A 27,267-nucleotide genomic window follows, 5' to 3' on the forward strand; every position below is an offset into this window, starting at 1 on the left:
TTCATGAAAAATCAAATTTTCGTATTAAACTGTGCCCCCTTCATCTTGGGATTTGACTGTGTGTGTCAATTTTGAATGCAGGAAGCCAGCCAGTCATTACCTTACAAAGTAGCCCTTAATGACTTTAAACATCTTTAACTGTTAGAAAGGTCTTCCTTCTATAGAATAAGATTCTGCCTCACCTCCACCTTTCACCATCCATCTAGGATCTGTCTCCTGGAGCTACACACCATGGCATGTTTCAAATAGCCTAAATAGCCATTATACTACTGTTTCTTCTCTAGGCCAACTATCCACAAGCACTTCAATTTAATTTGAGATACATGGGAGTCCATATCAGAAGCACAGCCTGTAGGGGATATAAAAACAAGCTAGCTTGACCTTTAAAATGCCATCCTCATTATCTCGGAGAAGGAAACGGCAACCCACTCCAGTATTCTTGCCTGGAGAATCCCGTGGACAGAGGAGCCTGGTGGGCTGCTGCCGATGAGGTCGCACAGAGTCGGACACGACTGCAGCAACTTAGCATGTTTGCATGCATTGGAAAAGGAAATGGCAACCCACTCAAGTATTCTTGCCTGGAGAATCCCAGAGACAGAGGAGCCTGGTGGGCTACAGTCCACGGGGTTGTAAAGAGTCGGACACGACTGAGTGACTTCACTATACACTATACACTACATTGTTGTAGTCCAGTAAGGTACTCCCATTCTAATCTGAGTCAACACCATAAAGTGAACTGCTGAATTTCTAATGTACAGGTGAACTAACATATTGCCACAATCCACTTCTCCAAGTGTTGTTAGTACTCACCTGAGCATAGGTAAAGCATCTACATACACTGCTTAATCAGTTCCTCTTTCAAAGGTACAGATTATATTATTCTCAATAGCTAATTATGTATGGGAACATAGCAAACCACGCCATAGATATGAACCCTCTAAAAACACAGGTCAGTCCCCTACTCCCCTGTCCCTCATCCTAAAGCCCCCAAAGCAGCAGAAGTTGATGGGGAAAAAACATGGAGCTTCTTGAGAATGTGGAGATAAAGTAAAGGACAGAAAGGGAGGTGGAAAAAAAGAGTAACTTAAGAGTGGACAAACACAGTCTCAGCCAGGTGATCAAGGTTTTAACATCAACAGTGGTAAGTCATGTTGATAGTGTGTACATTTGATACAGTGTGAAGAGAAAAGCATTTTACCTCTGCAGTCTTCCTCCTGATAATCCACAACCTTGGTCTTATAACAAAAATACTAGACAAATCCCAGTTTGGGAGCATTCTACAAGGTACCTAGCCTCAAACCACTCCTCTAAACCACCAAGGTCATGGAAAACAAGGCAAGTCTGAGAAACTAACACAGCGGAAAGAAACATAGGAGGACAAAATGACTAAATGCAATGTAATAACCTAGATGAATCCTGAACCCAAGAGGACCTTAGAAAACAGACTTTAGTTAACAATAATATTCAGTGTTGGCTCACCAGTTCTGACAAAGGTACCATACAATGGAAGAAGTTTACCACAGGGGAAACTGGATGTGGAGTATACAAGAATTCTCTGTATCTTTCTAACTTTTCTATAATTCTAAAACTTCTATAAAACAACAAAAAATAATTTTTTTAAAAAAAGGGAAGGGATGGAAGTGTAGCAATGGAGGGCAGCTGCAGCCTGATGGAAGGAATGTCCACATACTGAAGTATGGGGAAGTCATGCTGGCTCATCCAAGAGTTGCCTTGACTTCTATGCTAACTAAAACAGTCTATTTGTGGGTTATCAAACATACACTGTATATGTGCTTTAACTATTAAATAAAAGGGTGTATTACCAAGAAGTAAAGTATATTCATGTTAAAGATTAAGGGACTTCCTTGTCCATTGAGTGGTTAAGACTCTGCACTTCCACTGCAAGGGGCATGGGTTACATCCATGGTTGGGGAATTAAGATCCTGCATGCCACACAGTGTGGTCAAAAAATAAAAAAATAGTAAATAAAATAAAATAATAAAGATTAAATCCCTCCCTTTCTGGAACACCAATGCTGATGCTCCTTCTATGATAAGACTTTCTTCCCAGCTGCTAAGGTTAGTGACTCACTGTGTACATGCCAATCTATTTCTCTGAAATCTTGAAGGAATGAATCCCTAATTTGTTACATGCTCTTTGCTTTGATAAGATATAAGATATAAAAATCATGCTTCTCCAGAGCAGTTTCTCAGAATTATCTGAGGGACTGTCTCCCAGGCTATAGTCCTTAGTCTGGCTGAAATAAAACTCTTTCCTATTCCTATTATAGATTGTTTTTTGATTATTTCTGTCAACAAGGCTACAGCTCTATGTGTGGACTTTGCAGAAGGGTCTGAGAAGTAAACCCACTATTTGTAATATTATTTCCATAATAATTTCCCTGAGTTTCAAACAACCAACTTATAAACTATTTCTTGAAATGCAATCTGTTTGCAAATTAGGGTATGTGTATTTGAGAACAAGGAAGAGTATATTTGACTCCTGGAACATTTTGACTACCATTTTGTCACCAAGGATGATTTAAATTCAAACATTCTAAATATTACAGCATACGTTTTTGGCTAGAAAGTATTTTCTGTCATAAGCTCCATCAAGCTAAATCAATTCATTGATCAATTTTCTATCAGGACAGGACAGTCATTTTCCATTTTTTCCATATTAATTTTTATATAATTTAAGCATAGTTTCATTTAAATATTTTCATGACAATTTATCAGTCTATATTTTGTCTATATGTCCTTATATCTTCCTCCATGGTAAATTTACTTTCATAACCATTATTTCTAACAAGCCAGTATTCACTAAGATTTTTATTATTCTATACTTTTAAAAGATCTCTTTATTTTTCATTTTATATTATTAAATTAATTTCTTAAAGTTTTTATTATTTACTGTCAATAGTTTCTACATTATTATGACTCAGACAAAAAGCTAATGGTTTGTAATTATTTCTAGTGTAAGCCACTAGAAAATTGTGAGCAGTTCTATGAGACACAGAGAGACACAGGCTGGTGACACTGCCAACAAGTAACAGAGAGAGTCAGAGACCACAGTTTTGAACAAGCTGACTGCTCACTGACCAGGTCAAATGTCCTTGGAGGCAAAATGACCATAAAAACATCCTTAGGGTCATCTGGAATGATCTAGATGTCCAGGTCCAAATGTCCTACATCGGTCTATGTACATGCTCAGTGCATAGGTTAGGAGGAAGGCAAAATAAATATGGAAAGGGCATTGAGAGGAGGAGCAATAGGATATAGTGACTAAGAGCACGGGCTCTGGTCACAGTTCAAATCCCAGTGCCGCCACTTAACTCACTGTCACCTGGAAAAGTTATTCCACTATGTCTTAATTTCTCCATTTGTTAAATGAGGAAGCTGGTTGAGGTCATAGGGTTGAGGATTAAATGAGTACAGAGCTTGGCACATCCTAAATCCTCAGCAAATGTCAGTGTATATTTGTGCAAATATGTGACTATGGGTTTGTCCCACATACTAGGCCTTGATAAGCCAATAGTATGCATGTACTCTCACAACTTAATGACTGAAAAACAACTCTCTTCCATTTAATACACTGTAAACAATAGAGGTTATTGCCCTAAATCTGATTTTTAAACCTGACTGTTTATGTATGGGGCTTCCCAGGTGGCGCTAGTGATAAAGAACCCACCTGCCAATGTAGGTGATGTAAGAGACTCAGGTTCAATCCCTGGATCAGGAAGATCCTCTGGAGAAGGGCATGACAACCCACTCCAGTACTCATGCCTGGAGAATCCAATGGACAGAGGAGCCTGGCAGCCAATGGTCCATAGGGTCAGAGAGTCAGACACAAACGACTGAGCCCACACGCTCAGCATGGGGCTCAGGATGCTCAGCACAGGGAACACTCTCAGTAAGTGCCACACACGTGCGTGTGCACACACACACTCAGCTACTCCCGTATCTGTCTAGTAAACAAAATACTTTGTCAAGTGACCTTTGTCACCATTTTCATATTTTATGTCATGTTTTATGTGCTTCAGTGACTCTGTGTCCATTTTCAATGTAGATTACCATGTCCCTGGGTATACCAAAGACATGGTAAGGCATGAGGGGTACAAGGCGTGAATAATTTTAAGTAATCAGTTTCTTTATCTTCAACTCCAATATATATTTTTTCCCCTAAAACTGACCTATCTTGAGGAGACAACAGTAGTCTGTCTGTATTTTCTTTTCTTATGTCCCTTTCCAGTTACCCTTTAAAAAAGGGGCCTATTTCTTTACAAAAGACATACTTTCACCCATTCTTTAGCTTATTCAGGTACATTGCCCCAAGGTGCAAAAACCTCTAAGTACCAAAATATAAAGATAATTTAACCTTCTAATCAAGGTTTCATAAAACACCCCCAGCTTTCCCCTGAAGACATGAATTTCCAAATAAATTTACCTTCTAAATAATGTTTATCATACTTTTTAATGTACTTATATTATTTTCATCAAATGTATTCTAATAAGAGTCACAATAGTAACTTAAGCCAGAATTTAAAAAAAAAAAAGAATAGAGCTTTATGGTCAAAGGAAATTAAGAAAATATATTATACACACATATATATGTACAGACATACTGCAGAAAAGTTCAGTGGGTCACCAATCAGAACCACTCAAGCATAACACTCAGGTAAAATTCTATGGGGGAAATTGAATGGAAATCAAATTCAAACAGAAAAAAAAGTATGATGCAAACTTGGGTGCAATCTCAAAAACAACAAAATGATCTCTGTTCTTTTCCAAGTCAAACCATTTAATATCACAGTAATCCAAGTCTATGGCCCAACCAGTAATGCTGAAGAAGCTGAAGTTGAACGGTTCTATGAAGACTTACAAGATCTTGTAGAACTAACACCCCCAAAAGATGTCCTTTTCATTATAGGGGACTGGAATACAAAAGTAGGAAGTCAAGAAATTCCTGGAATAACAGGCAAATTTGGCCTTGGAGTATAAAATGAAGCAGGGCAAAGGCTAATAGAGTTTTGCCAAGAGAATGCACTGGTCATAGCAAACACCCTCTTCTAACAACACAAGAGACTACTCTACACATGGACATCACCAGATGATCATAACCGAAATCAGACTGATTATATTCTTTGAAGCCAAAGATGAAGAAGCTCTATACAGACAGCAAAAACAAAAACAGGAGCTGACTGTGGCTCAGATCACTCCTTATTCCCAAATTCAGACTTAAATTGAAGAGAGTAGGGAAAACCACTAGACCATTCAGATATGACCTAAATCAAATCCCTTATGATTATACAGTGGAAGTGACAAATAGATTCAAGGGATTAGATCTGATAGAGTGCCTGAAGAACTATGGACAGAGGTCCCTGACATTGTATAGGAGCAGGGATCAAGACCATCCCCAAGAAAAAGAAATGCAAAAGGCAAAACTGGTTGTCTGAGGAGGCCCTACAAATAGCTGAGGAAAGAAGAGAAGCTAAAGGCAAAGAAGAAAAGGAAAGCTATACCCATCTGCATGCTGAGTTCCAAAGAACAGTAAGGAGAGATAAGAAAGTCTTCCCCAGTGATCAATGCTAAGAAATAGAGGAAACAACTGAATGGGCAAAGACTAGAGATCTCTTCAAGAAAATTAGAGCTACCAAGGGAACATTTCATGCAAAGATGGGCTTGAAAAAGGACAGAAATGGCATGAACCTAACAGAAGCAGAAGATATTAAGAAGAGGTGGCAAGAATACACAGAAGAACTATACAAAAAAGATTTTCATGACCCAGTTAACCACAATGGTGTGATCACTCACCTAGAGCCAGACATCCTGGAATGTGAAGTCAAGTGGGCCTTAACAAGGAAGCATCACTATGAACAAAGTTAGTGGAGGTGATGGAATTCCAGTTGAGCTATTTCAAATCCTGAAAGATGATGCTGTGAAAGTGCTGCACTCAATATACCAGCAAATTTGGAAAACTCAGCAGTGGCCACAGGACTGGAAGATGTCAGTTTTCATTCCAATCACAAGGAAAGACAATGCCAAAGAATGTTCAAACTACTGCACAATTGCACTCATGCTAGCAAAGTAATGCTCAAAATTCTTCAAGCCAGGCTTCAACAGTATGTGAACCGTAAACTTCCAGATGTTCAAGTTGGATTTAGAAAAGGCAGAGGAACCAGAGATCAAACTGCCAACATCCACTGGATCATCAAAAGAGCAGGAGAGTTCCAGAAAAACACCTACTTCCGCTTTATTGACTATGCCGAAGGCTTTGACTGTGTGGATCACAACAAAATGTGGAAAATTCTTAAAAGAGATGGGACTACCAGACCACCTTACTTATCTCCTGAGAAATCTGTATGCAGGTCAAAAAGCAACAGTTAGAACTGGGAACAACAGACTGGTTCCAAATTGAGAAAGAAGTACGTCAAGGCTCTATATTGTCACCTTGCTTATTTAACTTACATGCAGAGTGTATCATGCAAAATGCTGGGCTGGATGAAGTACAAGCTGAAATCAAGACTGCCGGGAGTAATATCAATAACCTCAGATATGCAGACGACACCACCCTTATGGCAGAAAGCGAAGAAGAACTAAAGAGCCTCTTAATGAAAGTGAAAGATAAGAGTGAAAAAGTTGGCTTAAAACTCAACATTCAGAAAACGAAGATCATGACATCCAGTCCCATTACTTCATTGCAAATGTATGGAAACAGTGAGGGACTTTATTTTTTGAGGCTCCAGAATCACTGCAGATGGTGACTGCAGCCATGAAATTAAGACACTTGCTCTTTGGAAGAAAAGCTATGACCAACCTAGTGAAGTGAAGTCACTCAGTCGTGTCTGACTCTTTGTGACCCCATGGACTGTAGCCTACCAGGCTCCTCTGTCCATGGGATTTTCCAGGCAATAGTCCTGGAGTGGATTGATATTTCCTTCTCCAGGGGATCTTCCCAACCCAGGGCTCGAATCTGGGTCTCCCGCATTGTAGACAGACGCTTTACCATCTGAGCCACATTAAAAAGCAGAGACATTACTTTGTCAATAAAGCTAGTCTAGCCAAAGCTATGGTTTTTCCAGTAGTCATGTATGGATGTGAGAGTTGGACTATAAAGAAAGCTGAGCACCAAAGATTGATGCTTTTGAATTGTGGTGGTGGAGAAGACTCTTGAGAGTCCCTTGCAAGGAGATTCAACCAGTCCATCCTAAAGGAAATCAGTCCTGAATATTCTTAGGAAGGACTGATGCTGAAGCTGAAACTCCAATACTTTGCCCATCTGATGCAAAGAACTGACTCATTGGAAAAGACCCTACTGCTAGGAAGGATTGAAGGCAGGAGGAGAAGGGGATGACAGAGGATGAGATGGCATCACTGGCTCTATGGCCGTGAGTTTGAGCATGCTCCAGGAGTTGGTGATAGACAGGGAAGTCTGGCAAGCTGCAGGCCACAGAGTCCCAACGAGTCCAACAGAGCTCAGTGACTGAACCAAACACTTTCTGTTTTGAACGAAAGATGGCAAATATTAAATCGCCACCATATTTATATTCCACTGGATAAATTTCAGTGATTTTTAACATTTAATTTAGAAATAATGGTAGTTCCAGTAAGCCAGACATTACATCCTTCGCAAGGATTTAAACTTATGATGGAACAAAAAGAAGATAACAACATAATAATTCCTTTAGGAGTTACACTGGCAAAAGTATTACCATCCTACAAAATGAAGCCTCCAACACCATCTAGGAGTCTATTCTGAAACAATTCAACCACAGTAGTTTCAGTGGCAAGTAACGGGGGTCACCAGATCAAGGACCCTCCTCTTTTCCTCCCCCACTTCAGTTTGCCTTCTTGACGCGGACCCCTCGCACTCCGTTAGACGGCCCACTCCCAGCGCCCGGCTGTTCCTCCTTCTCCCTGCCTTTCTCCCTAAGGAGTCTCCGCTCTCCTCCCCCGCCCACCCCAGCTCTCCTGCGCATGCGCCCTTGGTCTCCTTCCCGCCGCTGTTGCTGTGTCATGGCCGGGCGGAAGTCCCCGCCACAACGGGGCAGGGGCTCCTAGAGATGGGCTGTGCTAGTCGCAGCTTTCTGTTCTTCCTCCCCAACACCTCTTTGATCTCCCGCTGTAGGCGGTCCCCTACCCTGCACTCTCCCGAACACTTCGTAGTCCACGGATTTGAGTGGCCTGGCGGTAGACATGGCGGCGGCGAGCCCTCTGCCGAGGAGCCGGAGCGGGGTTCGGGGCGCGGTGACTGCGGCGGCCGCGAGAGGGAGGGGGCACATGGGACCGCTTGGCGCACCCCGCGTCTGACACCGGCCCGGGACGCGACGCGCCGGGGTCACGCGTTGGGAGGTGGCAAATGAGACGGCGGGGACTGGGAGCGAGGGCAGCCCGGGATACCTGGAAGGCAGAGGCGGCGGGGCCCACGGCGACCGGAGGGCTCCTTTCCCCGCCCCTCCCTCCTGGCGGAATCCGACTCGCTTCCCAGGAGGGATGCACGCTCCGCGGCCCTGCGGCTTAATGGACCGCGGCGCTCCTTCCTCTGTGTCTGTAAACAAAAGCCGGAGGCTCGGCCCAGATGTCGGTAGTTTGGTACCCTAAAATGATTGCTTCTGAAATGAAAGATCTGCTAACCCAGTATTTCAGAGTACTTGGTTAGTAAATTTTTATTAAACGTTTAGGTAACTGCCATATCTAGGAAGTGATTTTGAGCCGTTCTTAACGGTGGCAACAGCATCTGCTTCTCTACTAAGTCAGAAAGGCTTTGGGCCTGAATCCATATTCTAAATGGATTCTGATATATTCTAGGACGAGAAACTTTAAAAATCTAAACGTGTTAAACAAACAAAAAATCTTGTCTGCTATTAACGGATATAGATTTTTTAAAGGTCTTTGTTCAGTAACACCCCCAATTGCCTGGAAGGTTAAAGCAGTATATACTTTAGAAAATTTTACTTCCTGGTGAGACTGTTACGTCTTAAAGCAACCCACCACGCCAAAGAATGTGGATGCAGCTATTGATAATCTGCTGCCTTCTAGAATTACAAATCCTTTTACTTTTGAGAATTTCCCTTTTCAACATATTTATTGGTTTCAGTACTTTGAATCCGGCCACAGAGTTAAAACAATCTTCTGCAATCTGGTTCAACATTATGTGCTATTTCTCTTAGTACCAAAAATGATCTAAAACTTGGTTAGAATGTGGTTAACCCATTTTAAAGTTAAATATATTCTGGAGGTGCTAATCCAGGTAATTTTACGTAATGAAGATCATGGTTCATTGCAGAGTCCTCATAACTTATTCTTCTCTCATCTCCCTTTCAGTTCATCCCATGCAGATCCTAGAATCAGTGTAGGTCTCATGTCATTCTTTTCAGTGACATACCTTCAACGTCTTTACAGTGCATTTCAAATAAAACCATCCCATTCAGTGGACATGAATTTGAGCAAACCCAGGAGAGAGTGAAGGACAGAGGAGCCTGGTGTTCTACAGTTCATGGGTTCACAAAAAAGTCAGAGAGGACTTAGCGACTGACCAACTTCAGCATCCACTAATCTCTTATTACCTGCTTCTATCTATCCTGTAGGTTTTGTTGTTGTTTAGTCGCTAAGTCATGCTGGACTCTTGCAACCACATGGACTGTAGCCCGCCAGTCTCCTCAGTTAATGGGATGTCCCAGGCAAGAATACTAGAGTTGGTTGCCATTTCCTTCTCCAGGGCAATCTTCCCGACTCAGGGATGGAACCTGCCTCTACTGCCTTGCAGGCTGATTCTTTAATCCTGCAGGTTATAGGTAGCCTATTTTAAAGACACTGGGATTATTCTGCTCTCTGAACACACCCTGACTTTTGAAAAAAAAAAACAAAACCTTTGCTCTTGGATCTATTTTATCTGGAATACCTACTCTAGTTCCCAAATCTTCCCCTAGCCTGTTCAGTAACCTATGCAAGTACTTAGCAGATTTCATCCTAATTATTTGCTATCTTGACCACTAGTACTTTGCATTCTAAGAAGTAAGATCTCAAACTGGGTCCTATTCCTATCACTGATCTTGTCACTGACTGGAAAGGTGGACATTTTCCTTTTCTTAATCTTTTACTTTTCTCCATGTTTACCCCAAAGTACCCTTCCCTGCCAATTATTTTGTAGCTGTATTGTAATTTTAGAAGTGCAATGGCAACAACTGACATTTGCTTAGCTAAAAAATTGACTGTTTCTGCCAACAGCGGAACGTTAGTAAACAGAAATTATGTACCATTTCAGCATTGCCAATGCTGAAAGGATTGCCAATGATGTGTGATTCTAAGAATAAAAATTTTAAGTAAATGTTGCTAATGCTTAAGCTAACTTTAAACAATAAAACATTTGTGCATAATTAGAGAAAGTTTTCGGAGAAGGCAATGGCACCCCACTCCAGTACTCTTGCCTGGAAAATCCCATGGAGGGACATGACTGAGCAGCTTCACTTTCACTTTTCATTTTCATGCACTGGAGAACGAAATGGCAACCCACTCCAGTTCTTGCCTGGAGAATCCCAGGGATGGGGGAGCCTGGTGGGCTGCTGTCTATGGGGTCGCACAGAGTTGGACACAACTGAAGCGATTTAGCAGCAGCAGCAGAGAAAATTTTTAAAATAGGAGAAAATCCATAACCCTAACACAACTTTTATCATTTTTGTATATTCTCTTATATTTGTGTTTTAAGTAGTTAAAATCATAGTATAAATTCAACTTTTATTCTTCCTTTTCCACATTATAGTTTTTCCAATGAATATTTTAGTAATTTCATGATATTCTATTAAGTAGGCATAACCATCTACTAAGTGCCTGTTGTTACATACTCTGCCTCTAATTTTTCACTACCAAAAAAATACTGTGAAGGAAATATTCCTTCACACAGCTTTTTCCCCCATATTTAAAAATTACTTAGGGTAAAATTTACCAATTCAGAAGGTACAAGCATGTATTCTCCCTGATGCACATTACCAAATCATTTTTCAAAGGGCTGTACTAACTGAAACGTATCATTGCCAACACTGTGTAAGTATATTATTATTTGGCTTCTGATAGAAACAAATGTAAGCAAGCTCTTCACATACATGATTAGGTAAAAAGTTTTAATTTTCTAACCTGAGAAATAGCTTTGGAATAACTAGGCTTTGTGTTACTCCCAGTTCAATTGAGAACTTAGTCATAGCATTCCCTTCTTGAACCCTTTAATTTGTGTGTGATGTAGGATCACATTTAAGGTAATACATAGAAAAGGAAAATCCTGCCTGTGTGATGAGCATGTAAAAAAAACCAGGTCCCAGAACCTGTGAAACAGTAACAGACAATACAGTATCTGGGTCCAAATGACATCTGAACTGAGGAGGTATCACCTGTAAATGACTATAATTTGTCAGAACAGTGAATGGAGAGAGATTCCTAGAGTGATTTCTCAGAAATTTGGTATTGAGATATAACTGATGTCAGGGACGATGAAAATTACTTTATCCATGCAGACCCTAGAATCAACATAGTTCTCATGTCATTCTTTTCAGTGACGTATGTTCAACATCTCTACAATGCATTCCAAATAAAACGAATTGACTCAATGGACATGAATTTGAGCAAACTCCTGGAGAGAATGGAGGACAGAGGAGCCTGAAGTGTTTTTGTAATTTTCCAGTAGTCATGTATGGATGTGAGAGTTGGACTATAAAGAAAGCTGAAGAAGAATTGATGCTTTTGAACTGTGGTGTTGGAGAAGACTCTTGAGAGTCCCTTGGACTGCAAGGAGATCCAACCAGTCCATCCTAAAGGAGATCAGTCCTGAATATTCAGTGGAAAGACTGATGCTGAAGCTGAAACTCCAATACTTTGGCCACCTGATGTGAAGAACTGACTCATTTGAAAACACTCTGAGCTGGGAAAGATTGAAGGTGAGAGGAGAAGGGGATGACAGAGGATGAGATGGCTGGATGGCATCATTGACTCAATGGACATGAATTTGAGTAAACTCTGGGAGTTGGTAATGGACAGGGAGGCCTGGTGTGCTGCAGTCCTTGGGGACACAGAGTTAGACATGACTGAGTAACTGAACTGAACTGCGCATTGAAAGAGCAGGACTTAACAGGATGCAAATCATTAACTGCCACAACTGAATCAGTTCAGTTCACTTCAGTCTCTCAGTCGTGTCCGACTCTGGTGACGCCATGGACTGTAGCACGCCTGGCTTCCCTGTCCATCACAACTCCCAGAGTTTACTCAGACTCATATCCATTGAGTCAGTGATACCATCCAACCATCTCATCCTATGTCATCCTCTTCTCCTCCTGCCTTCAATCATTCGCAGCATCGGGTCTTTTCAAATGATTTCTTCGCATCAGATGGCCAAAGTATTGGAGTTTAAGCTTCAGCATCAGTCTTTCCAATGAATATTCAAGACTGCTTTCCTTTAAGATGGACTAGTTGGATCTTCTTGCAGTCCAAGGGACTCTCAAGAGTCTTCTTCAACACCACAGTTCAAAGGCATCAATTCTTCAGTGCTCAGCTTTATAGTCCAGCTCTCACATCCATACATGACTACTGGAAAAACCAAAGCTTTGATAGACAAACCTTTCTTGACAAAGTAATGTCTCTGCTTTTTAATATGCTGTCTAGGTTCATAACTTTTCTTCCAAGGAGCAAGTGTCCTTTAATTTCATGGCTGCAGTCACCATCTGCAGTGATTTTGAAGCCCCCCAAAATAAAGTCTCTCACTGTTTCCATTGTTTACCCATTTATTTGCCATGAAGTGATGAACTATGGACAGAGGTTTGTGACATTGTACAGGAGACAGGGATCAAGACCATCCCCATGGAAAAGAAATACAAAAAAGCAAAATGGCTGTCTGAGGAGGCCTTACAAATAGCTGTGAAAAGAAGAGAGGCAAAAAGCAAAGGAGAAAAGGAAAGATATAAGCATCTGAATGCAGAGTTCCAAAGAATAGCAAGAAGAGATAAGAAAGCCTTCCTCAGCAATCAATGCAAAGAAATAGAGGAAAAGAACAGAATGGGAAAGACTAGAGATCACTTCAAGAAAATTAGAGATACCAAGGGAACATTTCATGCAAAGATGGGCTTGATAAAGGACAGAAATGGTATGGACCTAACAGAAGCAGACGATATTAAGAAGAAGTGGCAAGAATACACAGAAGAACTGTACAAAAAAGATCTTCATGACCAAGATATTCATGATGGTATCATCACTCATCTAGAGCCAGACATCCTGGAATGTGAAGTCAAGTGGGCCTTAGAAAGCATCACTATGAACAAAGCTAGTGGAGGTGATGGAATTCCAGTGGAGCTATTTCAAATCCTGAAAGATGATGCTGTGAAAGTCCTGCACTCAATATGCCAGCAAATTTGGAAAACTCAGCAGTGGCCATAGGACTGGAAAAGGTCAATTTTCATTCCAATCCCAAAGAAAGGCAAGGCCAAAGAATGCTCAAATTACCGCACAATTGCACTCCTCTCACACGCTAGCAAAGTAATGCTCAAAATTCTCCAAGCCAGGCTTCAGCAATACGTGAACTGTGATTTCCAGATATTCAAGCTGGATTTAGAAAAGGCAGAGGAACCAGAGATAAAATTGCCAGCATCCAGTGGATCATCAAAAAAGCAAGAGAGTTCCAGAAAAACATCTATTTCTGCTTTATTGACTATTCCAAAGACCTTGACTGTGTGGATCACAATAAACTGTGGAAAATTCTGAAAGAGATGGGAATACCAGACCACCTGACCTGCCCCTTGAGAAACCTATATGCAGGTCAGGAAGCAACAGTTAGAACTGGACATGGAACAACAGACTGGTTCCAAATAGGAAAAGGAGTATGTCAAGGCTGTATATTGTCACCCTGCTTATTTAAATTATATGCAGAGTACATCATGAGAAACGCGGGACTGGAAGAAGCAGAAGCTGGAATCAAGATTGCCGGAAGAAATATCAATCACCTCAGATATGCAGATGACACCACCCTTATGGCAGAAAGTGAAGAGGAACTAAAAAGCCTCTTGATGAAAGTGAAAGGAGAGTGAAAAAGTTGGCTTAAAGCTCAACATTCAGGAAATGAAGATCATGGTATCCGGTCCCATCACTTCATGGGAAATAGATGGGGAAACAGTGGAAACAGTGTCAGACTTTATTTTGGGGGGCTCCAAAATCACTGCAGATGGTGACTGCAGCCATGAAATTGAAAGACACTGACTCCTTGGAAGGAAAGTTATGACCAACCTAGATAGTATATTCAAAAGCGGAGACATTACTTTGCCAACAAAGGTCTGTCTAGTCAAGGCTATGGTTTTTCCATTGGTCATGTATGGATGTGAGAGTTGGACTGTGAAGAAAGCTGAGTGCCGAAGAATTGATGCTTTTGAACTGTGGTGTTGGAGAAGACTCTTGAGAGTCCCTTGGACTGCAAGGGATCCAACCAGTCCATCCTAAAGATTAGTCCTAGGTGTTCTTTGGAGGGAATGATGCTAAAGCTGAAACTCCACTACTTTGTCACCTCATGCAAAGAGCTGACTCATTGGAAAAGACTCTGATGCTGGGAGGGATTGGGGGCAGGATGAGAAGGGGACGACAGTGGATGAGATGGCTGGATGATATCACCAACACTATAGACGTGAGTTTGAGTGAACTCCGGGAGTTGGAGTTGGACAGGGAGGCCTGGTGTGCTGCAATTTATGGGGTCTCAAAGAGTCGGATACAACTGAGCAACTGAACTGAACTGATGGCACTGGATATCATGATCTTAGTTTTCTGAATGTTGAGCTTTATGCTAACTTTTTCACTCTCCTCTTTTACTTTCATCAAGAGGCTATTTAGTTCTTCGCTTTCTGTCATAAGAGTGGTGTCATCTTCATAGCTGAGGTTATTGATATTTCTCTCAGCAATCTTGATTCCAGCTTGTGCTTCATCCAGTTCAGCATTTCTCATGATGTATTCTGCATATAAGCTAAATAAGCAGGGTGACAATATACAGCTTTGACGTTCTCATTTCCCAGTTTGGAACCAGTCTGTTCCGTGTCCAGTTCTAACTGTTTCTTCTTGACCTGCATACAGATTTCTCAGGAGGCAGGTGAGGTAGTCTGGTATTCCCATCTCTTGAAGATTTTTCCACAGTTTGTTGTGATCCCACAGTCAAAGGCTTTAGCATAGTCAAAAAGCAGTAGATGTTTTTCTGGAACTCTTGCTTTTTTGATGATCCAGTGCAGGTTGGCAATTTGATCTCTGGTTCCTCTGCCTTTTCTAAATCCAGCTTGAACATCTGGAAGTTCACGGTTCATGTAATGTTGAAGCCTGGCTTGGAGAATTTTGAGCATTACTTTGCTACCGTGTGAGATGAGTGCAATTGTGTGGTAGTTTGAGCATTCTTTTTCATTACCTTTTTAGAATTGGAATGAAAACTGACCTTTTCCAGTCCTGTGGCCACTGCTGAGTTTTCCAAATTTGCTAGCATATTCAGTGTAGCACTTTCACAGCATCATCTTTTAAGATTGGAAATAGGTCAACTGGAATTCCATCACCTCCACTAGCTTTGTTCATAGTGATGCTTCCTAAAGCCCACTTGACCTGGCATTCCAGGATGTCTGGTGAGTGATCACACCATCGTAATTAACTGGATCATGAAGATCTTTTTGTATAGTACTTCTGTGTATTCTTGCCACTACTTCTTAATGTCTTCTGCTTCTGTTAGGTTCATACCATTCCTCTCCTTTATTGTGCCCATCTTTGCATGAAATGTTCCCTTCAGTTTCAGTTTCAGTTTAGTCGCTCATTTGTGTCCAAATCTGCAACCCCATGATTGCAGCACACCAGGCCTCCCTGTCCATCACCATCTCCCGGAGTTCACTCAGAATCACATCCATTGAGTCCATGATGCCATCCAGGCATCTCATCCTCGGTTGTCCCCTTCTCCTCCTGCCCCCACTCCCTCCCAGCATCAGAGTCTTTTCCAATGAGTCAACTCATCTCTTGAGGTGGCCAAATTACTGGAGTTTCAGCTTTAGCATCATTCCCTCAAAAGAAATCCCAGGGCTAATCTCCTTCAGAATGGACTGGTTGGATCACCTTGCAGTCCAAGGGACTCTCAGGAGTCTTCTCCAACACCACAGTTCAAAAGCATCAATTCTTCGGCGCTCTGCCTTCTTCACAGTCCAACTCTCACATCCATACATGACCAATGGAAAAACCATAGCCTTGACTAGACGGACCTTAGTCGGCAAAGTAATGTTTCTGCTTTTGAATATACTATCTAGTTTGGTCATAACTTTCCTTCCAAGGAGTAAGTGTCTTTTAATTTCATGGCTGCAATCACCATCTGCAGTGATTTTGGAGCGCCCCAAAATAAAGTCTGACACTGTTTCCACTGTTTCCCCATCTATTTCCCATGAAGTAATGGGACCAGATGCCATGATCTTCATTTCCTGAATGTTGAGCTTTAAGCCAACTTTTTCACTCTCCTCTTTCACTTTCATCAAGAGGCTTTTTAGTTCCTCTTCACTTTCTGCCATAAGGGTGGTGTCATCTGCATATCTGAGGTGATTGATATTTCTCCCGGCAACCTTGATTACAGCTTGTGTCTCTTCCAGTCCAGTGTTTCTCATGATGTACTCTGCATATAATTTAAATAAGCAGGGTGACAATATACAGCCTTGACATACTCCTTTTCCTATTTGGAACCAGTCTGTTGTTCCATGTCCAGTTCTAACTGTTGCTTCCTGACCTGCATATAGGTTTCTCAAGGGGCAGGTCAGGTGGTCTGGTATTCCCATCTCTTTCAGAATTTTCCACAGTTTATTGTGATCCACACAGTCAAAGGCTTTGGTATAGTCAATAAAGCAGAAATAGATGTTTTTCTGGAACTCTCTTGCTTTTTTGATGATCCGCTGGATGCTGGCAATTTTATCTCTGGTTCCTCTGCCTTTTCTAAAACCAGCTTGAACATCAGGGAATTCATGGTTCACGTATTGCTGAAACCTGACTTGGAGAATTTTGAGCATTACTTTACTAGCATGTGAGATGAGTGCAATTGTGCAGTAGTTTGAGCATTCTTTGGCCTTGCCTTTCTTTGGGATTGGAATGAAAATTGACCTTTTCCAGTCCTATGGCCACTGCTGAGTTTTCCAAATTTGCTGGCATATTGAGTGCAGGACTTTCACAGCATCATCTTTCAGGATTTGATATAGCTCAACTGGAATTCCATCACCTCCACTAGCTTTGTTCGTAGTGATGCTTTCTAGGGCCACTTGACTTCACTTTCCAAGATGTCTGGCTCTAGATTAGTGATCACATAATCATGATTATCTTGGTTGTGAAGATCTTTTTTGTACAGTTCTTCCATGTATTCTTGCCACCTCTTTTTAATATCTTCTGCTTCTGTTAGGTCCATACCATTTCTGTCCTTTATCAAGCCCATCTTTGCATGAAATATTCCCTTGGTATCTCTAATTTTCTTGAAGAGATCTCTAGTCTTTCTCATTTTGTTGTTTTCCTCTATTTCTTTGCATTGATCGCTGAGAAGGCTTTCTCATCTCTTCTTGCTATTCTTTGGAACTCTGCATTCAGACACTTATATCTTTCCTTTTCTCCCTTGCTTTTTGCCTCTCTTCTTTTCACAGCTATTTGTCAGGCCTCCCCAGACAGCCATTTTGCTTTTTTGTATTTCTTTTCCATGGGGATGGTCTTGATCCCTGTCTCCTGTACAATGCCACGAACCTCATTCCATAGTTCATCAGGCACTCTATCTATCAGATCTAGGCCCTTAAATCTACTTCTGACTTCCACTGAATAATCATAAGGGATTTGATTGAGGTCATACCTGAATGGTCTAGCGGTTTTCCCTACTTTCTTCAATTTAAGTCTGAATTTGGCAATACGGAGTTCATGATGTAAGCCACAGTCAGCTCCTGGTCTTGTTTTTGTTGACTGTTTAGAGCTTCTCCATCTTTGGCTGCAAAGAATATAATGAATCTGATTTCGGTATTGACCATCTGGTGATGTCCATGTGTAGAGTCTTCTCTTGTGTTGTTGGAAGAGGGTGTTTGCTATGACCAGTGCAGTTTCTTGGCAAAATTCTGTTAGTCTTTGCCCTTCTTCATTCCGCATTCCAAGGCCAAATTTGCCTGTTACTCCAGGTGTTTCTTGACTTCCTACTTTTGCATTCCAGTCCCCTGTAATGAAAAGGATATCTTTTTTGTGTGTTAGTTCTAAAAGGTCTTGTAGGTCTTCATAAAACCGTTCAACTTCAGCTTCATATCTCCAATTTTCTTGAAGAGATCTCTAGTCTTTCTCATTCTATTCGTTTCCTCTATTTCTTAACATTGATCACTGAGTTAGGCTTTCTTATCTCTCCTTGCTTTTCTTTGGAACTCTGCATTCAGATGGGTATATCTTTCCTTTTCTCCTTTGCCTTTCATTTCTCTTCTTTTCACAGCTATTGTAAGGCCTCCTCAGACAACCATTTTGACTTTTTGCATTTCTTTTTCTTGGGGATGGTCTTGCTCCCTGTCTCCTGAACAATGTCCTGAACCTCCATCCATAGTTATTCAGGCACTCTGTCTATCAGATCTAATCCCTTATATCTATTTGTCACTTCAGCTGTATAATCATAAGGAATTTGATTTAGGTCATACCTGAATGGTCTAGTGGTTTTCCCTACTTTGTTTAAGTCTGAATTTGGCAATAAGGAGTTCATGATCTGAGCCAGAGTCAGCTCCTGGTCTTTTTTTTGCTGCCTGTATAGAGCTTCTTCATTTTGGCTGCAAAGAATATAATCAATCTGATTTCAATGTTGGCCATCTGATAATGTCCATGTGTAGAGTCTCTTGTGTTGTTGGAAGAGGTGTTTGCTATGACCAGTGTGTTCTCTTGGCAAAACTCTATTAGCCTTTGCCCTACTTCATTCTGTATTCCAACGCCAAATTTGCCTGTTATTCCAGGTGTTTCTTGACTTCCTACTTTTGCATTCCAGTCCCATATAATGAAAAGGACATCTTTTTTGGGTGTTAGTTCTAAAAGGTCTCAGGTCTTCATAGAACCATTCAACTTCAACTTCTTGAAGGATTCCCTCATGGAACCCATCTTTGCATGAAATGTTCCCTTGGTATCTCTAATTTTCTTGAAGAAATCTCTAGTCTTTCCTATTCTATTGTTTTCCTCTATTTCTTTGCATTGATCACTAAGGAAGGCTTTCTTATCTCTCCTTGCTATTCTTTGGAACTCTGCATTCAGATGGGTGTATCTTTCCGTTTCTCCTTTGCCTTTAGCTTCTCTTCTTTTCTCAGCTATTTGTAAGGCCTCCTCAGACAACTAAATGCCTTTTTGCATTTCTTTTTCTTGGTGATGGTCTATATCACTTGATCATTTCTATCATAGTCCAATTTGATATTCAAAACTGAGGAGTTAAATTCATTTTGCCTTAAAGCTGCTTTCTGCTCCCTGCTTGTGCAGGGATAGGAGACTCAGGCGTGGTTGATAGGTGTTGGTACTTGGGGCTCCCCATGAATAGTAAATATTCAAAAGTGATTAATTCTTTTGCAGCTCCTTTCTGGTAGGGCGACTCTGGTAAAGCTTTTCTTCATGAGAAATTCCTGAGTTTTGTTCCCTTGATAGACCGTACCTGCACTTTAGTTAGTCAGTCACACCCCTATCCTAGCTCTGTATTGAATGCTGCACCTCTATCCTCTTTCCTATGAGATAGACTAGCCCCCAGGTAGAAGGCTGCATGGGAAGGATTTCTTTAAAAATGATCACAAGACCAGACCCTTCCTTCCCATCACATCTAATTATGAGGACTCATATCTCTGCCCTACTGTGAGAGTTGGCTGAAGAATTGATGCTTTTGAACTGTGGTGTTCAAAAGACTCTTAAGAGTTCCTTGGACTGCAAGGAGATACAACCAGTCCATCCTAAAAGAAACCGGTCTTGAATATTCATTGGAAGGACTGATGCTGAAGCTGAATCCAATACTTTGGCCACCTGATGTGAAGAACTGACTCATTGGAAAAGACCCTGATACCAGGAAAGATTGAAGGTAGGAGGGGAAGGGGATGACAGAGGATAAGATGGTTGGATGCCATCACCGACTCAATGAATATGAGCTTCAGTAAGCTCCAGGAGTTGGTGATGGACAGGGAAGCCTGGCATGCTACTGTCCATGGGCTTGCAAAGAGTCGGACACAACTGAACATCTGAACTGAACTGATATCTCTGTCCTACTATTGATAGAAGTCACAGTTTGATCTGAATTCAACCATCTCTTTTTGCTTCACTTGGCAGGCATTATTCAGGTCATAGCCTGGCCTTTTTACTTTCTGTAAGTCTGGCCAGTCCTTTCTAGCCTCAAGGAGTAAAGGCCAAGCTCTCAGGGTGGTTCTTTTAAAGACCTTCTCACTAGGCATGCAGTGAAGGGAAAACACCCCATTTCTCTCTCCCATGGTGGGAGAGGGGCAAAGAGGGAAAAACCATAGCTTCCCTGAAACTTTTCTCAAAGAAATTCTCTTGAGCCTGAGAAGGGTACTGGGCTCAGGACCTTAAAAATCAGTTTTAAACACTCCTTTTGGACAACAGAGGTAGTTTCAGTTCAGTTCAGTTTAGTCGCTCAGTCGTGTCCGACTCTTTGTGACCCCATGAATCGCAGCACGCCAGGCCTCCCTGTCCATCACCAACTCCACCTCATAAAGTGGGACTTCCCTGGTGGCTCAGACAGTTAAGCGTCTGCCTATAATGTGGGAGACCCGGGTTCGATCCCTGGATTGGGAAGATCCCCTGGAGAAGGAAATGGCAATCCACTCCAGTACTATTGCCTGGAAAATCCCATGGACAGAGCAGCCTGGTAGGCTACAGTACATGGGGTCGCAAAGAGCTGGACGTGACTTCACTTTCAAAGTGGGTGTAACTTGTTTTGTTTGAAGTCTCAGGTCTCAGATAAAACTGAGATGAAAATCTTTTTTTTCAGATCAACAGAATTCAGTATAAACTTTGGATCCTCATTTGAATTTATAAGTTTAAGAGACCATTTGTGAGACCATGGGGTGAAATTTGAGCACAAGCTGACTGTTAAATACTACAGAATTATTTTTAACTTTGTTGTGGGTATACTTTTTTGTAACGGCCTTATATGTTAGAGGTATGTAAATGTTAGAGGTATCTATGAAACTGTATTTGGGACTTGCTTTAAAACCCTCAGGGTTGAGGGTAGGATACAGTAGATAGAATGAGCTTAGTAAATTGGTACTAGTTATTGAAGTTGTGTCAGGGGTACATGGGGATTTATTATACTATTCTCTAATTTTTTAATGTTTGAAATGTTTATGTAAAGTTTTAAAATAAAATTTAAAAGGTAAGGATCCGTTTTCATTCTGCAAAATATGTGACAAATAATCCTCAAAACTGTCAAGGTCAAGAAGAACAAAGCTGTCCTGAGGAACAATAACAGGAGCCTCAGGAGACATGATGACTAAATGTGTATTCTGGATGGGGTTCTGGAACAGAAGAATGGACTTTAGGTAAAAACTGAGGAAATCTGAATAAAGGATGAACTTTCAGTTAATAGGAAGGCATCAGTATTGCTTCATTAACTATGACCAAAAAAATGTACCACCCTAATGTATGACATTAATAATGGGAAACTGTGTGTAGGGTATTAGGGGAACTCTCTGTACTAGCTTCATAATACTTTTAGAAATTTAAAACTGTCCTAAAATAAAAAGTTAACGCTTTAAAAGTTCATTTTAATATCTTGTTATATACATAATTAACATTTCAAAATAATTTCTCACTGTAGTGCATAAATAGCATGATTGACTTTAAAATATTTTTAAGTATTTCAGCGTATGGGACATGATTTAAATTTTTGATGAGCGTGTAAGTCATGCTCACACTAAGGATTAAACAGTTGATTTTCAAAGCATTAAAGCAGATCTTAACTGGATGTGTTAGTCACTCAGTCATGTCTTACTCTTTGTGACCCCATGGACTGTAGCCCACCAGGCTCCTCTGTCCATGGAATTCTCCAGGCAAGAATACTAGAGTGGGTTGCCATTTCCTACTTCAGGGAATTTTCACGACCCAGGTGTTAAACCCATATCTCCCACATTGCAGGCATTCTTTATCAACTGAGCCACCAGGGAAGCCCTTCTTAACTGGATAAAGAAGCACAAATAGATAATTAAATATATAATCATACCTCGATTAATTAAAAGACTATATTACAGAAACCATTTATTTCTAGAAGAAGTTATATAAAATGCAAAACATATTGGAGAAGCGAGGAAACTATAGAAAAGTATCATTTTGCTTAGCACTGTGCGCTTTAGAAAACATGAGATATGCATCTAGAGGTCCCAAGTAATGGAAGGATAAAGTTAAGATTAGCTAAAGAGGGGACTAATCAGAGATACTGCTGCTTGGACACATTGCAGAGGCAACAAATAGCAAAGGCAAGTTTTAAACAGAATGTGCCTAGGCTTTGCTATAGCATCAAAGACAAGGAAGAGGAGAAAGGAAAAGACACTAATTCAAAAAATTAGGCAACACAGACCCTTCCCCTCCTAATATCTCCCAGGCACAGACTTACAGACCTGAGCCAAACTCAGGTTTTCCTATGGAAGCAAGAAGCCTATCTGGGGAAGACATCCCTTAAGATTCCTCTTTAGAAGGTGCGTGCATGTGCACGCACACACACGCACGCATGTACGTTTCCCTTCAGATTCCTTCTTAGAGCACACACACACACACACACACACGTGCACACAGGTAAGTTTATTCCCTGAGAGGTATAAATTACATTTACTATCAGATCTGGTCTAGTGTGACGTCAAGCCTTTTCCAGTATTTAAAACAGATCGTCTATTTCATGATGCTTTTGCTAGATCACAGGATGTGTATACAACATCCATCCCAATCTCTAGCTTGCTTTCCTCTTCTCTAAAGTTGGACAGTTTAATGTTACATCCTTGCAATTAGGGTACTTTCTATGATAGAGGATCAGACCATACTAGATATGGAGGTGGGCGTGAGAGAGACTGAGGCCCTCTGCTGCTGGTTCTGTGATAAGCACAATGGAGGAAGTTAGTTTTTCTGTGTCATTAACTAAGGTCACCATAAGTGAAGCGTCTTGGCACTGAGGGTGCAGGACATCCATTTGACTGTTTAGTATCATGTACCAAGTTCTGGAGTAGCAGTTTCTTGGGTGTGGCAGAACATGGCAGCTTCCTAACGGTGGCAGGAAAGACAATTTTAGAGCCAGCAATTTCTCAATTCAGTACATGGTTTCTGACTGCAGAAGAATCATTTGCCCACCCCCCCACTCCCACAACCACCACCACACACCCCCCGCACCCCGCCACGGTGGTCCAGTTCTGCTGGGGAGTAGATCCTAAACCATCAGACTCAAAGTGGTTCTCAACCCTGGTTACACATTAGAATCACCAGGGGACCTCAGTAATTCTACACATGCCCTGAGGTTTTCATCCCTAGGTGGGGAATATCTCCTGGAGAAGGAAATAGCAACCCACTCCAGTACTCTTGCCTGGAAAAATCCCATGGACAGAGGAACCTGGTAGGCTACAGTCCACGGGGTCACAAAGAGTTGGACATGACTGAGTGACTTCACTTCCTGAGGTTTTCATTCAATATGTCTGCCACGGATTCCAGAATCTACATTCCTAAAAACAACCCAGATGCTTGGGACACAAAGCTAGGGTTGAGAACCACTGATTCAAAGATTCTCTCAGTAGTCCTCACAACGATCCCATAAGCTACTTAATTGTTGTTGTTTAGTCGCTAAGTTGTGTCTGACTCTTTTGTGACCCCATGGACTGTAGCCCATCAGCCTCCTCTGTCCATGGGATTTTTCGGGCAAGAATACCGGAGTGGGTTGCCATTTTCTCCTCCAGGAGATCCTCCTGACACAAGGGGCAAACCTGTGTCTCCTGCATCACAGGCAGATTCTTTACTGCTGAACCATCAGGGAAGCCCATAGCTATTTAATACCCAATATTAAATCTATTTCTGTTTTAACTATCTAGAAGAGTTATTTTTCTTCATAACTGAACTTTACCAAATGTGATGTATAGGGGCAAAATCTTCACAATAGGAGCAGATCAAAGTTTAAGCAGAATGAAAGTTCAAATACGCCATCTCTCTCCTGCTCCATAAAGAAGAATTAAAATTTTCAGTGCTTACAAAGAGGAGAAATAAAGATTGTAAGCAAAAACAAAAACAAAAAAAACAAAAAAAACAAGCCAAGTATGGTAATAAAGCCTAGAATTTTGAAAAAGAAATTGCTGTTGAAAGATTATAGCATAAAGACTAGGTAACTTAGAGTCTATAAACTAGTTTCATCCTGCTTATTTATTTTTATTGTCTAGTTGCTTTGCAGCTATACTGTTTTATTCAGAAAAAAATAATGAAATAATAACATTAAAAAGAACACTTCCAATGCCCTGATTGGTTAAACTAACCATAATTTGTGGTCTGTTGCTGCCCCCTACCAACTATCCAAGGCAATGCAGGTCAGGTGGATAGGATTACTCTTCCAGGAGTGCTGTTCAGCTCTGCTCGGTGGCTGAGGTGTCAGACTCTTTGCATCCCCATGGACTGCAGCACGCCAGGCCTCCCTGTCCATCACCAACTCCTGGAGCTTACTCAAACTCATGTCCATTGAGTCGGTGATGCCATCCAACAATCTCATCTTCTGTTGTCCCCTTCTCCTCCTGCCTTCAATCTTTCCCAGCATCAGGGTCTTTTTTAATGAGTCAGTTCTTCACATCAGGTGGCAAAAGTATTGGAGTTTCAGCTTCAACATCAGTCCTTCCAATGAATATTTAGGACTGATTTCCTTTAGGATGGACTGGTTGGATCTCATTGCCGTCCAAGAGACTCTCAAGAGTCTTCTCCAACACCACACTTCAAAAGCATAATTCTTTGGTGCTCAGCTTTTGTTATAGTCCAACTCTCAGATCCATACATGACTACTGGAAAAACCATATCTTTCACTAGATGGACCTTCGCTGGCAAAATAACATCTCTGCTTTTTTTTTTGGTTTTGTTTGTTTTCTATACTTTAATCAAGTGAAGAACACACTGAGCAAATTCAAATGGCTAAAGTTTCAGCATCTTTACCAAAACATACCAGGAAAAACTCTATTAGCTTAACATTAATTGGATCAACTAGATAGCATTGAAAGAACCTCAAGACAAATGGGCTTAAAATAGTAGGCAAAATTCTTAACTATAATCCAAAAGTATAGTTTTAATTGTGGCTAATATTTGCAAACAAAAATACAACTATTTCCCTCTGGAGTTATATTTCTTAGGAATGTCATTTTTGGTGCTTTTAAAAGTGTAACTTCAGTTTAGTTCAGTCGCTCAGTCGTGTCCGACTCTTTGCGACTCCATGAATCACAGCACGCCAGGCCTCCCTGTCCATCACCAACTCCCAGAGTTCACCCAAACTCATGTCCATCAAGTTGGTAATGCCATCCAACCATCTCATCCTCTGTTGTCCCTTTCTTCTCCTGCCCTCAATCTTTCCCAGCATCAGGGTCTTTTCAAATGAGTCAGCTCTTCATATCAGGTGGCCAAAGTATTGGAGTTTCAGCTTCAACATCAGTCCTTCCAATGAACACCCAGGACTGATCTCCTTTAGGAGATGGACTGGTTGTATCTCCTTGCAGTCCAAGGGACTCTCAAGAGTCTTCTCCAACACCACAGTTCAAAAGCATCAATTCTTTGGCTCAGTTTTTTTATAGTCCAACTCTCACATCTATATATGACCACTGGAAAAAACATAGCCTTGACTAGATGGACCTTTGTTTGCAAAGTAATGTCTCTTCTTTTGAATATGCTATCTAGGTTGGTTATAACTTTCCTTCCACGCAGTAAGCGTCCTTTAATTTCATGGCTGCAATTACCATCTGTAGTGATTTTGGAACCCAGAAAAGTAAAGTCAGCCATTGTTTCCACTGTTTCCCCATCTATTTCCCGTGAAGTGATGGGACCTGATGCCATGATCTTCGTTTTCTGAATGCTGATCTTTAAGCCAACTTTTTCAGTCTCCTCTTTTACTTTCATTGAAGCTGTTTAGTTCTTCTTCACTTTTTGGCCTAAGGGTGGCATCATCTGCATATCTGAGGTTATCGATATTTCTCCCGGCAATCTTGATTCCAGCTTCTGCTTCTTCCAGCCCAGCATTTCTCATGATGTACACTGCATATAAGTTAAATAAGCAGGGTGACAATATACAGCCTTGACGTACTCCTTTTCCTATTTGGAACCAGTCTGTTGTTCCATGTCCAGTTCTAACTGTTGCTTCCTGACCTGCATATAGGTTTCTCAAGAGGCAGGTCAGGTGGTCTGGTATTCCCATCTCTTTCAGAATTTTCCACAGTTTATTGTGATCCACACAGTCAAAGGCTTTGGCATAGTCAATAAAGCAGAAATAGACGTTTCTCTGGAACTCTCTTGCTTTTTCCATGATCCAGCAAATGTTGGCAATTTGATCTCTGGTTCCTTTGCCTTTTCTAAAACCAGCTTGAACATCTGGAAGTTCATGGTTCACGTATTGCTGAAGTCTGGCTTGGAGAATTTTGAGCATTACTTTACTAACGTGTGAGATGAATGCAATTGTGTGGTAGTTTGAGCATTCTTTGGCATTTCCTTTCTTTGGGATTGGAATGAAAACTGACCTTTTCCAGTCCCGTGGCCACTGCTGAGTTTTCCAAATGTAGCTTCAGTTAATTTTTAAAAGTATTTTACTTACATTGCACTAAACTTGGCACTCTGTATCAGTGTTTGATTTGAAGAACTCAGGAATTATTGTAATTATTACTACCATTCTCATTATTTTGCTGAACATGAACAAGATAATATCATGCCTTTCCATCCAAGTAGTTATTAATATGTCATTTTAAAACTGGAGAATACAAAGGAACTATACTATGGAGGGCTGCATTGGGTCTTTTGGTTTTATATCTTTGTAAGATGACATAAAAGCGTTAGCTACTATGTTTGTATGTCAACCTTTAGATCCACTAATTCCCTTCACTATCCTTTAATACATTTTTGGGACTATTTGATTTTCTTAGTCTAGTCTTAGAATATTTGATTTGTTCAGCACTGGCCCTGTATCCTGTCTCATAGTAGTATGGTAGTGTTACTGAGTTATTCTGCTGTTGTGCTGTTCTGAGCTCTCCAGTAAATACTGTGGATTATTTAAGCAGTTCTTATATATTACACA

At 41.0% G+C, this 27,267-nt stretch overlaps 1 protein-coding gene across 9 annotated transcripts in view; it reads right to left on the reverse strand.

Annotated features, from left to right (window-relative positions):
* The window catches only part of ACYP2 (acylphosphatase 2), a 183,289-nt gene extending 174,646 nt beyond the window's left edge, over window positions 1-8,643 (reverse strand). For 6 of the 9 annotated variants that reach the window (XR_011255679.1, XM_069583354.1, XM_069583355.1 and 3 more), the window contains exon 1: window positions 8,140-8,423. Coding sequence is in view for 8 of the 9 variants with exons in the window: in XM_069583354.1 (XP_069439455.1) it covers window positions 8,140-8,281 (142 nt within the window). In the remaining variant the exon portion in view is untranslated. Of the gene's footprint in view, window positions 1-8,139 lie in introns of all 9 variants that reach the window. The other 3 variants (XM_069583357.1, XM_069583359.1, XM_069583360.1) reach the window with 3 other exon arrangements.
* Window positions 8,644-27,267: the final 18,624 nt, after the last annotated feature.

Source organism: Ovis canadensis, chromosome 3 (assembly GCF_042477335.2).
Source record: "Ovis canadensis isolate MfBH-ARS-UI-01 breed Bighorn chromosome 3, ARS-UI_OviCan_v2, whole genome shotgun sequence".
Taxonomy (NCBI): Eukaryota; Metazoa; Chordata; class Mammalia; order Artiodactyla; family Bovidae; genus Ovis; species Ovis canadensis.